Source organism: Topomyia yanbarensis, chromosome 3, assembly GCF_030247195.1.
Source record: "Topomyia yanbarensis strain Yona2022 chromosome 3, ASM3024719v1, whole genome shotgun sequence".
Classification (NCBI taxonomy): domain Eukaryota; kingdom Metazoa; phylum Arthropoda; class Insecta; order Diptera; family Culicidae; genus Topomyia; species Topomyia yanbarensis.
In genome coordinates, this window is record NC_080672.1 from 419,980,118 (window position 1) to 419,994,365 (window position 14,248).

Consider the following 14,248-nt stretch of genomic DNA (forward strand, 5'->3'; position numbering starts at 1 on the left):
CGCTGTATGGAGTCCGCATTATGCTACGTGGGTTGAGAGAATTGAACGTGTACAAAAAAGACTTGTTCGATTCGTCCTACGGTTGCTTCCTTGGAGGAATGCTATCAATCACCCTATATTAACCCAATCATGCCCATATTGTTTGTGGACAACAACGTTTTTAAACAGCTATAACTTTTGATTAAGGCAAAATTTGCTCACAAAAACAGGTAAGGCTAATAAATGTGACTATTGCCTTTCATTTCAGTATTAATAGTTTCAAGGACCAGCTCTAGAACTGAAGTTATTGCAATTAGTCTGATTGGATTCCGATGGAGCAGTGCTGCTAGGAACAGTTTACGCTGACGATGGAAAATGATTTTTTCATATATCTCCGTTATGTTGCAATATTAAAATTGAAATTGATAAAACTTATCAATTTAGACTGTCTTTGGCTACATTTTCCACGCAATTGTACTATTGTAAATATTCTAGGAGAATTGAATTGAGCATTACAAGGTAAAAATTGAGCAGCTTCTAGCACTGCAAGGGAAGCACTTATCTTTATGAAAAAAAGGCTTTTTGTGTTTCTTGACCCCACTGTTTTCAAGGAAAAATAGTTTAGAAACCCTACATGCACGAGATAAAAGTTGGGCATGAAAGGGTTAATTGATATCGTCTACTAGGAATCGAATCGCTGGAGCAATGCCTAACGCTATGTTCGCTACAAAGGTACTAAATCAAGAAATTGACAACCCGTATCTTCTTGCGACTATCTCTCCGAGAAAAAAATAACAAACAAAAAAATTGAGCACCACTAAAACTTCAGTGGATAGTATTTGAAGAAATAAGTTGATGCATCTGGTAAAGAAGTGAAAAATATTTCAATAACTAATAGATCAATCCTGTTTTAATATGAATGACTCAAACTTTCTTCATAATGAATACTTGTGACATCTGAAAGTGTATTATGTAGTTAGACCCCCCCCCCCTCAATGAAGCAGGCTGCACACGTCTATGGACAGTTGGTCCCTTGACCGACGGCCACAGGCTGTCACAGTCTTCTACGGTAGTAGCTGAATGAGAGACTTTAAGCGGATCTAGATTCTAGTTGGAGATATGTGATCATTATTTGTTAAATTTGTTATCTAATATCGACCTGATACGAGACATGCGAATAGCAAATGTCAAATGCAGCCTGTCCATTAAAATATGTGAGGTATAAAGAGTGACTATGCGAGACGAAAAATAGATTGAACAGAAAAAAAGAATAAGAAAACATCTATCCGCAGGTCCCATCCCAGATATTGACAAGATAGAAATTTGTGGTATAACTGATAAAGCTTTTTTGTATAGTTTACAAGCTAGTCTCAAAATTCAAAAGAAATTAGTTGGAGTCGGTGTGAGAATTTTAGTCGAAAGTGAAAATGAGAGCACCCACCCTCTAAGCCACCTACCTATTCAAAGGAGAGTGAAAACTTAAGCAATGCGGAAAATAAATGCATTCATTTTCTTTCTTGCCGCGGATGCTCATCGTAAGATAATGGCTTTTGTATGTGTGCGATTTTCACATTAATCATTTATGCATTTTGACTACCATTATAGTACCTACATACTTCCTTCTTCAATTTTGTTACTAGGCGCTCATGTAGATATAAGAAGCCACGAAGCGAGTCTCTGTTTTCGTTCATAGAGTATAATTAATGCCGTACCGTGTGTTTTTATGCATCCGAACATGCGTTCACCGGCTTCGTAAAGATCTGTGCATAAAATTTACAGCCTCAGACCATGTAAGTACAAGACAAGTTTTTATTATTAAATTAACAATATTGAAGATCACATAAAGATAAATAATAACCATTAGGCAATAAGGCGTTTCTTCGAATGCTGATGAAAGAATTATCCAAATTAATAACTAAACTTGAACAAATGAGAGTTCGTAAAATAAATTAATGACAATGTGCACAGAAAACAAAACCCTAATATAAAAAAGTCCAATTCATCACCTGTAATTGACTAATGAACAGGTATGTATTACCGGTCAAGTACATCGGTTGTTATCAATGCCATCGTGGCATATACAGTGATTACTTGTCACCTTGTGCTTAATATTCGTTGAATGTCGACTTGTGTCCTCTATTTTTGTGTACGTCTGTGTAAGTTTTTTTTTTTGATTATTTGAGGTCTGATTTTGTCTGTTTTCATCACTATTTGAGAGAGACAAAACTCAATTGTCATGTTCTTCGGTAAAAAATGATTGAACACGGTTTGAATTGAATCACTCGCGCTATGTTATACTGTGATGCAGCCAGAGTATTAGTTACTCTGTTGTCGATTATGTTCTTTCGTCTTTTTCTCGCTTTCAAACGACGTTAGATGTCTTCTGATATTATCTTTTTTTTATTTCGATTATAGAGGTTTTAACCTTAAGGTCATTCGCCTCTTCGGGTTAGAAAAATCTCTTATGAAAAATTTCTAACCCTATGTTTGGGGTCGGGACTCGAACCCAGGTGCGCTGCGTACAAGGCAATCGATTTACCAACTACGCTACGCCCACCCTGATATTATCTTCATAATATAAGGGTCATTCCGCACGAAGCAATCAAGATACGTGTTCCCGACCTACACGGATTTGAACTGATTTTAGGAATATTTTTATGTAGAGTCAATATAAAAAAATCCAAAATTTTGTGTCAATTGCATAATCCCTCGGTCCATGGGAGCTCCTCCCGCTTCAGCAAATTAGGTAACACTTTCATGAAAATATTTAAGAGATGGCGCTGCTGCGGTGATGGCAAACGTGAATTTAAATGTATGGGATAGATATTAAAATTTGGGATTTTGGAGAAACTATAATATTGTAATTGTAAAATGAATACACATTTGATGCAGAAAAAAAATATGGGGACAGTTTGCAGAAGTTAATTTTGATACAAGCTTGAAAATTTAATGTAACAACCAATTCGAAAACCGATTCATTCAGGATGGGTTGTTGCCTTCGGTTGGAATTCCATCATAAATCAGCCCATATTCCGAATCTCATTCCGAATCTATATGTCGTCATAAAGAAGCTCTAGTTTCATGTATATTGCCACAAGATGTTCAAAATATGGAAAAGCGCATCCTATCATATAACGTAAGCAGAAACGACATAAACAAATTAATTGCCAAAAATTATAATTTTCTTGTGATTATATATCCGTAACTGTTTACTCTAGAATCAATCCGTGAGATTTTTTTTGAAGGATATTGTTCAAGGAACCTAGAAAAAATACTAGCTTTATCAGCAGTGCTGCCAACTATGCGATTTTGCTGTGACAAATTTAAAGTGCGTTTTTCTCGCAATATATATTAATTTTGAAACATAGTGATCCTCAGACATTTTTACATAAAACACTTACTCTCAAAATAATTTGAACGGATCCCCTACGTGCGCATTGGACAATGCTTAATTGTCCATCAAGTTAGGGTTCCTACAGAACCTTAATATGTTACCTTTCCTAACTTGACGAGCTGTACTCTGAGAGAGCAACGGCCTACTCACCTATAGTTCAGGTTTACGTAAAGCAGAGAATGCCCTAGTCTTCCGCTGAGTTTTGAATGAATAATTTTGATTGAGAATGATGTGTTAAGGCATTGAAGTGTTTGCCCTTCATTCCTTGCTCCCAGTTATCGAGCTTTTTCTTAAGTTTGCTAGGTCCAAATCCAAAGTACGGCTCAGAACCTATGAAACGGGAGACAGCTCTTCTGTTAGCCAGTTTCTCAGCCAACTCGTTTATTCCCATTCCCATGTGCCATGGCATTTATCTCAAAGTGAGCTAGCATTTGCTTGCCGTACCCAGCACATTTTTTCGATAGCCATAGACGACACGAAGTTACATAAACCCAGAGCCCTTAAAACGACCTCGATATCCGACAAAATTCCCAACACCTGATCCTTTAGGTCACTTCTATGCAGACACTTTCTGCCACAGGCCTCAATTGAATATACCTCCGCTGGAAAGACGGTGTAGAATCTAGAGCCCTGTAGAACCTATAGTATGGACCATGACCCCCTGCGCCCACCTCATAGTCTCTTTTCGAGTCATCAGTATAATGTTCTAGGGTGCATAAAATTTCTTATAACGGCTTTGTCAGTCTTTTGATAAATAATAGAACGAGTTTTAATGATTTTCCGACGTTTCGATGCTTTTTGGCATAATCTTCAAGGGTAACTAGTTTATAATGTCGTGATTGGTCTGGTTTTAGGTAAATACATAACTGTTGTACATAAAATATAGTTCGTCCTTTGTTTGAATGCTTTAATAAGCTGAATGTCGGAAAGATTGGATGTTGTTTTTACATCTATGCGGATAGGTGCGTGCGTGAATTAACCCAAAACCAGACTAATCACGACATTATAAACTAGTTTCCCCTGAAGATGATGCGAAAAGCAGCGAAAGGTCGGACAAACATTAAAACTCGTTCTATTATTTATCTAAAGACTGACAAAGCCGTTAACCCTTTCATGCCCAACTTTTTTCCAGTGCATGTAGGGTTTCAAAACTATTTTTTGAAAACGGTGGGGTCAAGAAACACGATAAGCATATTTTCATAAAGATAGGTGCTTCCATGGCAGTGCTAGAAGCTGGTCAATTTTTACCTTCTAATGCTAATACAGTTCTTCTAGAATAATTACAATAGTCGAATTACGTGTAAAACATAGCCAACAACAGTCTAAATTGATAAGATTTATTAGTTTTCAATAATATTGCACCATGACGAAGATATATGAAAAAATTAGTTTCCGTCGTCAACGTAAACTGTCCCTGGCAGCACTGCTCCATCGGAATCCAATCCGACTAATTGCAATAACTTCAGTTCTAGAGCTGATCCTTGTAACTGTTAATACTCAAATGAAAGGCAATAGTCACATTTCTTAGCATTACTTGTTTTTATGAGCAAATCTCGCCTCAATAAAAAGTTATAGCTGTTTAAAAACGTTGTTGTCCACAAACAACATGGGCATGAATGGGTTAAAAGAAATTTAATATACACCTTAACAGTCGAAAACTTTATTTACGTTTGTAACCATTCAAATGGCTACATTGACTGATTAACCTGAGTCAAATGCGTCGTATTTACCTTAAAACAACAACTAACCAAAAGCGCCAATATCACTATAGCTATATTCTCCGTAAATATGCATTTGTTTGTTAAAAAAATTACTAATAAAAAAACTAACCATCAAACGTCTGATTCAAAATTTAAATTGCAAATTAGAGATGTAAGCAGGTATTGTACCACAGGAGCCATCACAATATTCCACACACTTCACAAATCCCCAAACATTTATACTGGTTGCTACCAACACGTACGAGTCAATCGGAACTGACTGGAGGTGTTGCCTGGCTAAAAAGCTAATTGCAAAGAGCGGGCACTTGGACTAAGAACACCGTAGAGTACAGTTCAGAAAGTTTACCACGTCAATTCTACGAGTCCATCCTTCAAAAGTGCCGCTAGTTCTGAGCACTAAACTTTATATTGGCCGCATCAGATCCAAGATCCGCAGTGCCTCGGAGCGTTGGCCTAGACAGACGGAACAGCACCCAGCCACGCTGTCCCATAGTCAGTATCCAGACGGCGTCACTGCGGATTAATTACGGATTAAATATAATCTCCATACCGCGCACATTCCGATTCGTAACCCATATCGAGGCTGCGGAAGCTATCGAACCGTCTAAAAAGGTCATATATTCAGACCGCCGCATTGGCACGTGGTGGTGAAGATCACCTGAGGAGTCCCGGAGACCTGCGACTAACACCGACCGCCTTCATAACACGGAACAGCAACGAGACAACACGGAGAACCCGCGATAGAGGATCGTGTCATCTTTACGGGCCAACACACGTAACACACACTACACGATAGGGTCAACGTGAGTAATTTTGTACATACTAACCATAAAACTTAGGATAAGGATTTAGAACTAGAGAACTTAGATTAGGGATTTAGAATAGGTTCAATCAATGAATATAACAATAGTAGGTTACTCGCATTCAATTTTGTTATTATTTCTCTCAATATTCAATATTTTCCCTGAGAAGATAAGTTATAGTGAAATCTAAAAATATATTAAATATCTATAACTATCACGTTCTAGGGTTCCCTCCGAAACCGAATGACCCTCGTTCATCCATTCATTTCGATCAGGTGTGACAATTTTCAATGGTAGAACATCGGCATGTTATTAGCGAATGTGTTTAGGTAACAGTTCCAATACAAGGCCCAAGATTTTAAGGGGCCTTCTAGAATCCCAAGATTAGAAATTATCCGTATGGCACTAGTTGCTGCTTATTTTTTAATATGACCTTGTAATAGAGCCGGGAACAACATGGCCTGCAAGTCAATCGTTGAGGCTGATTTACTTGCCCTTGTGATTGTCAGATAATGAACTTATTGAATGATGGTAGTTCCAATGAAGACTGCATATCAAGAAGACTGGCAACTCTGCCCAGAATCTGGAGACAGTAACAGCAACGCCACTTGCGGGTAAAGGTAGTACTTCCTACAGTGATGCACAAACACATATATAATTTGACATTGAGCTTTCTACCTTCCTTCAATAGATGCGATGTAACCCCTTGTGATGTCTTTCGCTTGTGGTTTGTATGGGGGAAGGAAAGAAATGTCAGTCTTCTTAATATGTAGTCTTCAGTTCCAGGCATGCCTTTTCGCTTTCCACTTTGGGTCATCATACCATTGAAGCATATGCAACTATTGATCTGATAACTGGTGTAAACTGCCCGTAGGAGTCCCATATTCAAGAATAGCAAGCCGAGAAACATGCTGTTTAAAATTTACATTTTCATTGAGCCTTATCCTTCCGGAAGTCGCGCTAGTGCACTGAGTGCACGCTGCTCTGAAAATCTAGCGAAATCGTCGTAGTCGTCAGCGGCTGCTCGTTCAGTGGGCCATTTGCGCGATTTCCGGAGGGTTATGGATGGGACTATCATGTTTGCGTATTTTTCTTGATATTTTCTAATTCTTAGACTCCTATGCTTTAATGGTCAATAAAACCTGTGCGATATTTTTGGTTTGAAACACCATTTTTTCCCAAAAAGACTTTTGCAAGTGATCATGTATTTTAAGGTTTTTTCTGCACCTTTTGTTTTTATTTTTGATGAACAGATTCCACAGCAATTTACCATCTATTATAACTCAAAGAAATTTTACTTCCGTAGCAAATTCAATAGTGATGCCATTCCATTATCAATAAAAAAATCAAATTTGTTTGATTATTGTTGGGAAACACTATGACTAAATTTCGGTCCCTCTTGTCACACCGCGGGTCCTAAATATAGATTTATTTATCACTTACGGGTGTATGGTTCCTGCTGCATCGAGCATGTCGACTAAGTTTTATTGATTTGCATGTTTTGTATGTTTCCAGCGAACAGCTGTTTTTGGATTTTGGGATTCGCGACGGCGACCAGAAAAGCTTATTGACTGGCTAAGTTCTTCCTTGAGCGGTCTTATGTGTGCAGCTAGGTTCTTGCGTTTCCCTTCAGTTTACAAACAAAACTGGAGTACCACAAGACAGCAATATGATACCGCTACTGTTTGTGCTGTTCTTCAATGATGCTGCTTTGTTGCTTGGTTTTGTAGGTAGCCTGGTTTACGCAAGTTTTTTTTAAAGATGTACGTTGCAGTCAGCTCTATCGATGACTGAACCCGTATTCAAGGGTTTCAAGTTATGCTTTCTACCTTATAGTAAATCCGATAATTTGGGACTATCAAATCGATGGGAAACCGTTTAAAGTTTAATCTGCTTCGCTCAGCTTTAATCTCAAAAGCAACTCAACAGATTGGTTTCATTCCCAAAATCTGTCGCGACATTGAAGCGCTTTAGTGGTCGCTGACATGCCCATTACTCGAAAATTTATGCCTGATTTGGACTCCTCATCAGTTAGTGTGGAACCTCTAGGTTGAATGCGCGTAGAAAAAATCTGTTCGACTCGCATTGAGAGACCCTGGCGGAGTCCCCTCGAACTACCACCTTGTTGAACTCAAATCGAAGAACTCGGCATTTCAAATTAAACCCTGGAGCAACAATTCGAAAGATTTGGCGCTGGTCTCACAAATCTGTCGTCACATGCTTAATCTCGGTCAGGGAGGATTCTTAGTGTTATTAGGATTGTAGTACTAGTCACTCAATATCCTGTACCCGTACACTAAGAATCGGCTACGATGTCTGAGGAAACAGAAGGTGAAAATTCCGCCAAGGATTGTAGAGGAATTCCACGAAGACCCGCCCGAAAATCTCTAAAATCGAGACCGGTTTTTAACACCCCCCTCCCCCATCGTAGCATTTCGTCACAAACCTCTAGATAATTACGTAGCTTGACGGTAACACTCTCCCCCTGTCCCCGCAATTTTTTTTAAAAAAATAAAAAACTATTTTGGTTATTCCCCTTTTAAAAAAGTTACGTAGCCTGACATGACCCCCTACCCCCCTGTCGTCACACATCATCACAAAATGCAAAACTCCCCCTCCCCCATATAATGCTACGTCATTTATGGATGGTCCCCAATAAGATTTTTTTGTTCGATTGCTCTATTTTATACAGCAAAACTATCTGAGGACAAGTTACAAGGAAAAAATATTCATTCACGAATAAAATATGCACTGAAAAAAATGTTGTGCTATTTTTCACAAAAACAAAAATTTGTATTAAAAATCTAAATTGCAAAAAAACACCTTTTTTAATTTTTTTATATTTTGTCAACAAAAACCTAAAATAAAAAAAAACATTTTGCATGATGGAGAACTTATCGGTAAAAAAAATTCTGACCATAACTTTATACATATTTTTAAATTTCATACTGGTTGAATAGTATTTTGATTTTGGTTTACAATATAGCCTTGATGCCAATGGAAAAGTTACAGGAAAAGTTATGGGCCTTATGAAAAATCTATTGTTGTTGATGGAGAAACGCGAATAACTTATGAAAAGGTCGTAATAAAACAAAATAATTGTGCTGTTAAAACAAAATTTAAAATATCTGGAGAACTACTACATTTCGGAAAGTTTTGGTTATGAGCATTTTGATTTAAAATGGCGGTTAAGAAAATTTTCGAAAATAACATTTTCGAGTGCAAATAGTAAGAATTCTAAAAATATGACAAAATTTGTTGTTAGGAAAACTTTTTTATAGAAAGCTTCTCCATTATCCAAATATACTGAAAAAGGTTCTTTTGCCTCTTTAAAACGATAAACATTACATTGTTGACATTTTATGATGCAGTAACGCGAATAACTTTTAAAAAGGGCGTAATTGCACGAATTAATCGTTTTTGTTGGAGCAATATTACAAATATCTCGAAAACTGCGATATTTTGGAAGATATTTGTTAAATGCATTTTGATTTAAAATGGTACTTAGTAATATAATTACAGTTTTGTATATCAATTATTAAGAAATTTTAAAACATGTATAAAGTTATTGTTAGAAAAACTTTTTCATCGATAAGTTCTCCATCATGTAATCACATTCAAAATGTTTCTTTTTTTAGGTTTTTGTTGATAAAATATAAAAAATTCAAAAAATGTTTTTTGCAATTTAAATTTTAGCTGCTGTTAAAACGCACACAACTTTTATTCAGTGTGTATTTTTTCGTTTAGAAGTATCCATTCCCTGTAACTTGTTCTCAGATAGATTTGCTGAATAAAATAGAGTAATCGACCAAACATTTTTCGAAATAACGCACGTAGTAACGTCTACGCCCTTTTGAAAAAATGCTCTTGCATGAAAATATTGCCAGAGAAAATCAAGGAGATTCATAAACCGAACACAACTGCAAAGTTTCGTTCGAATCGACGATAATCATATTTTGACTCTGAAGTGTCATTTCATTTCGGAATTACCGAAAAAACTGGAGATAACCCCCGAATTTAAGCATAGGTTCTCCTTTTCGATAACTTAACTATTCAGTGTTATCCTCATCAGTAAAAATTAGATCTTCTATATTAACTGGGACACTTTCTGCATCAGTCGTTTCAACTGTACCCAAAATTTGCTTGTCATTTTTAAATTTAGAGTCTAGTTAGCGACCCTGTCAGTTGTTAGCTGGTGGCGAGGAGAATCCGAAACACGAAAATATGGTTTTGCTGGAAATGAATTGGCTAGAACATGCACTGCGACTGACTTGGTACAAAACCACTTCTACCACTGTCGATTAGTTGAATAAAACCAGAGATTCGCTCATGGGCTGCATACGAATATGCCAACCATTGGTTTTGTCTATAAATTTACGCACAAGCAAAAATTTTTCTGCCGTATGTAAGTCCGAAAATGTGAAAGAATTTGATGCATTTTTCCCAGCACAGTTGCAGCATTATGTTCAGGGCACCAACTGCACATTGCAAACTCAATTATCATATGGTTGCTATTTGGCGTGCTGAGTATTATTCGTGTGATCTTTGTGAATCCAAATATGGAACTTCATATCACTTGTTATGTAACTGCCTTGAAGTAATGCAAATTGCGTATCCAGTTTTTTGTTCTCCATGCATAGACGAGCCAACGTACGGTGAGCCAAAACTCATGGATATGTTATTGTTACTAACCCAGTGGTAAAGAGCTATACGCTTAATCCATTATTCCTTCAGAAGTGAGGAATCCAGCCTGCTTACCGTTCTGTGTTATGATGATAATGTTTTGTCATTTTCCATTTCCCTAACTTTTTCATTCACCTTTCTTTGCCTTCTCATTAGAAAAATGATGGGACTGCACAAATTTGCGATTAACATTGGGAACGTACCAATGAACAGTACACTAAAATCTACTAGCTGGAGTAATATCTGCTATCTTTAGTCATGGCATAACCTCAAAGGGCAAAATGCAATAGGGGATCCACAAATCATATGTTATTCGCTCAATTTTCACAATTTTCACCACAGTTATATGTACTATCGACAGCCGCTACAGGTGGACACTAATTTTCTCGTCCGTCTGCACTATACATTATGATATAAAAACTGGTATTACAAAAGATTATCTACACTTTCTGGAGGGTAATTTAGCTAGATAAAATAAATTCTCGCAAATATATAGGTAAAGATGACGGATTCAGCCAGATTAAATTATGTTGAAGCATACCAATCGTTTTTATACCGGTTTAAAGGTTAATCTGGTTTAACAGGAACTAGTCCGCGCTAGAGCTTGACGTAATTAGTGTCAGCGAGATCGTAATATTTGTTCATTTTTTTCCTAAATCTCCAAGAGCATATTTGTGTAATTTTCAAAACGGTCTCGTTGAAATTCCTCGTTAAAGTTAAGTAAATAGGAACACGATACACTTCAATAACTCAAACATTAATGCACTTTATCATTTCAAATATGTACTTGAACCACTCGAGGAAGGACTCACTAGCGCACAACAAAACAGCACGTCGCACTAGACGACTTCAATCGGCGATATGGCAAACTTGATAACGGCCTGATGGTGATACACATATAGAAAGAGAAAAAAATCAAGGACTGACTTACCTCATCCATCGAAAAGTCGTAACATTCGGCAATCTTCTGGTACAGCTCCTTGACACTGGCAAATCCGGTGATGAATCCGGTTGGACTGCCGTGGGCTAGCTGGCAGTTGAAGACGAGCTGGGGCTTGGTAACGTTGCTCTCGTGGCTACCATTCAGGTCGTCGATGTGGGGTGCCGTGGGCATCGTAGTCGGTGGATTCTTGCCGTTGTAGCTGTTGTTGTTCTCGTAGTTGTTGTGGTGACCCAGTTGATGATGCAGCTGCTGATGACTCGGATGATGTGGGTCTTTCGTCATGGGAGGGGATGGGTTGGAGATTTTTGCACTCTTCTTATTGAACAAAGGCATTTGGTTTGGATTGCCTGCTCGCGCGCCTAGGAGAGAGAGGTCGGAATATGATCGAACCACCGAACGAGGCCGAAGAGGAATCAAACAAAACTCCAAATTAGTCCAAAAGAAAACTTATGGTCCGCTTTCCGCGCGCACAAACACACACTCGCCAGGTTAGCTTTACTTTTTTTTCGTGGGTTTTCTTTTTTATTCAGCTCTTTTTTCCCAGGTGAAAAACGGTAAATTTTAATGCACTAGCACTCGCTTCAAAAATTTAACCAGATAACGATACCGAACACCTCATCATTTACTGGAAAGCACACTCTACTGCAGCACCCATTCGATTGTGGACCGAAGACCCCCTTTTTTCTGCCAGAACAAAAACAGTGAAAAATCGAGGTGATAATTACAAGCATGTATTTTTATCTTTCACCAATACACTCGACCAACATGCTGATAACAAAACCGTATGTGGCAACACTCTCCAACTAGCACTCTGGAATTCGAGTCAAGATATTTGATCAACTGGAATTTTATATACACTACAATTTGACTTTTGATAAGATCTTTGTGAGTTGGAAAGCAAGAAAACTATAAAATCTGCAAAAACGTCACATTTTATGTACAAAGCAAAAGTTCAAATTTGTTCCCTTCACCAACCAGTTCACTGCACACTTGGATCGATTTCGCTGCAAGGAAAGTTTAGCCTAATCGTACCAAATTGGGCCACACGCACATCAAAATCACTCAAAAAAAACTTTCTTCCGAGAGTTAACTATGGTTCCAATCCGAAGGCAGGAAAAATCAATTACAATTTCAATTCCCGGAACAACGGGAACACACTGCGTTTCTGCCCCCAACACAGTTCGCCTTGTTTATTTTCTTCTTCGCCGAAAACTGCTGATTGATGCAGAAAAGGTTCAATAAATTCCACAACTGACCGACTGGAACATCCACCGGTTGGCCACTGTCGTTGAGTCGATCACGCTCACTACGTACGATCGCCGTCACACCGATCGTGGACTTGAACTCTAGGGCAAGCCGTTTCGGTCGGGAGTGAGTTCGTTGGGAGCTGAGCCAGTTTCGCGCTTCGCGAAGAGCCCTCCGTACGTCGAGCGGGTAGAAAGTTTCCGGAGAAAATAGGCTTCGAAAAGAAGGCACTTGTGAGCGGTTCGGCGCTTGACACCGTTATGTTTGCTGGTGAAAAAAGCTGGAAAAATAAGCGCCTGTCGTTTACTACGGACACCTGTGAGCTCGCGCTTTGGCTGGCCCCCATTCTCTTTATTTCCCCTTCAGTTCGCTCATATTTTCTCTTTTTCAACGAATGTTTCAGCGTTTTATGCTTTCTACTGAGCACAAAACAGTTGCAGCTCGACCCTGTACTCAGTAGGCCAGCGCTTACATACGCGTGGAGAGCGAGAGAGAACAGCTTATCCAAAGCGCTTGCAGATAATTCCCTTGACTTGAGGCGCGGAACTTTTGAAGCCCATGAAATACCCACACTCTCAGCTGTGTTGTTTTTGCAGCTGAATAATGGGATTAATTCTAGAGAAAATTTTCAATAGGACGTAAGTAACAATGAGAGATTCTCTTTGGGGTCTTTCTCTTCTGTTCATTACTCGGCCATTTCAACATTTACTACTCTATCTTTGCATAATATTCTAGTAAAAACCGTCGGCTTTCGATATGTACTGGAAAATTAGTGCAAAGTGTTGTAATGACGTCGTAATAAACGAAAGAGAAAGTAAACAAAGAGAGGCTCTCAATGTTACTTACGTCCTATTGAAAATTTTCTCTAGAATTCCTAATACGAACGAACGTACCTACCAATTGGGCGGATAGCATGGAGCAGGCGGGCGATGTTCCGTTTCGAACGCGAAGCCAACGAACTGGAACAATTCAACGGAAGCAAACCGAATATCTCGGGGCAATACAGTAATTGGTCAGCACACAGTGACGTCACGAATGCATTATGTTACGCATCCTTCCCTGCTTACCCGACGCACAGATGGGCAATAGCAGTGCTGCAAAAAGTTCTACAATCCAATTAAGACAGGGATAGCTTGTGGGGGACAAACACGGTTTTATGACGTAAGACAATAAAGATAACTAGAGTTAACTAATAAGGGTGGGTCGATGTTGACAGTAAATGGTGCAGGTTTAAGTTAATACATGATACAAATAAGCCAACGTCTATAAATCCTATTTTTTCTATAATTTCGATTTTTGGTGCGAGCGCCTCAAATGTGTAATAAACTGATCCGACATTTTCAAGACTCTTATAATTATTCTTTTACAAAGGTTTTAAATGCGAACATAGATTTTAATATCATTCCGTTGAACATATACTCTATTTTTCCCTAGAAAATATTGAATTCCAATCACGTGAACAAGTATAGTTGATGGAGCT

The 14,248-nt window shown here is 38.3% G+C and overlaps 1 protein-coding gene across 5 annotated transcripts in view; it reads right to left on the minus strand.

Annotated features, from left to right (window-relative positions):
• Positions 1-13,048, minus strand: part of LOC131688670 (PDZ domain-containing protein GIPC3) — a 75,759-nt gene extending 62,711 nt beyond the window's left edge. The window contains exons 1-2 of one of the 5 annotated variants that reach the window (XM_058973102.1): positions 12,780-13,048; positions 11,512-11,882 (exon numbers count right to left, since the gene is read on the minus strand). In XM_058973102.1, coding sequence (XP_058829085.1) covers positions 11,512-11,856 — 345 coding nt within the window. In that variant the 5' untranslated portion in view covers positions 11,857-11,882; positions 12,780-13,048. Of the gene's footprint in view, positions 1-11,511; positions 12,439-12,650 lie in introns of all 5 variants that reach the window. The other 4 variants (XM_058973100.1, XM_058973099.1, XM_058973101.1 and 1 more) reach the window with 4 other exon arrangements.
• Between the last annotated feature and the right edge of the window lie 1,200 nt (positions 13,049-14,248).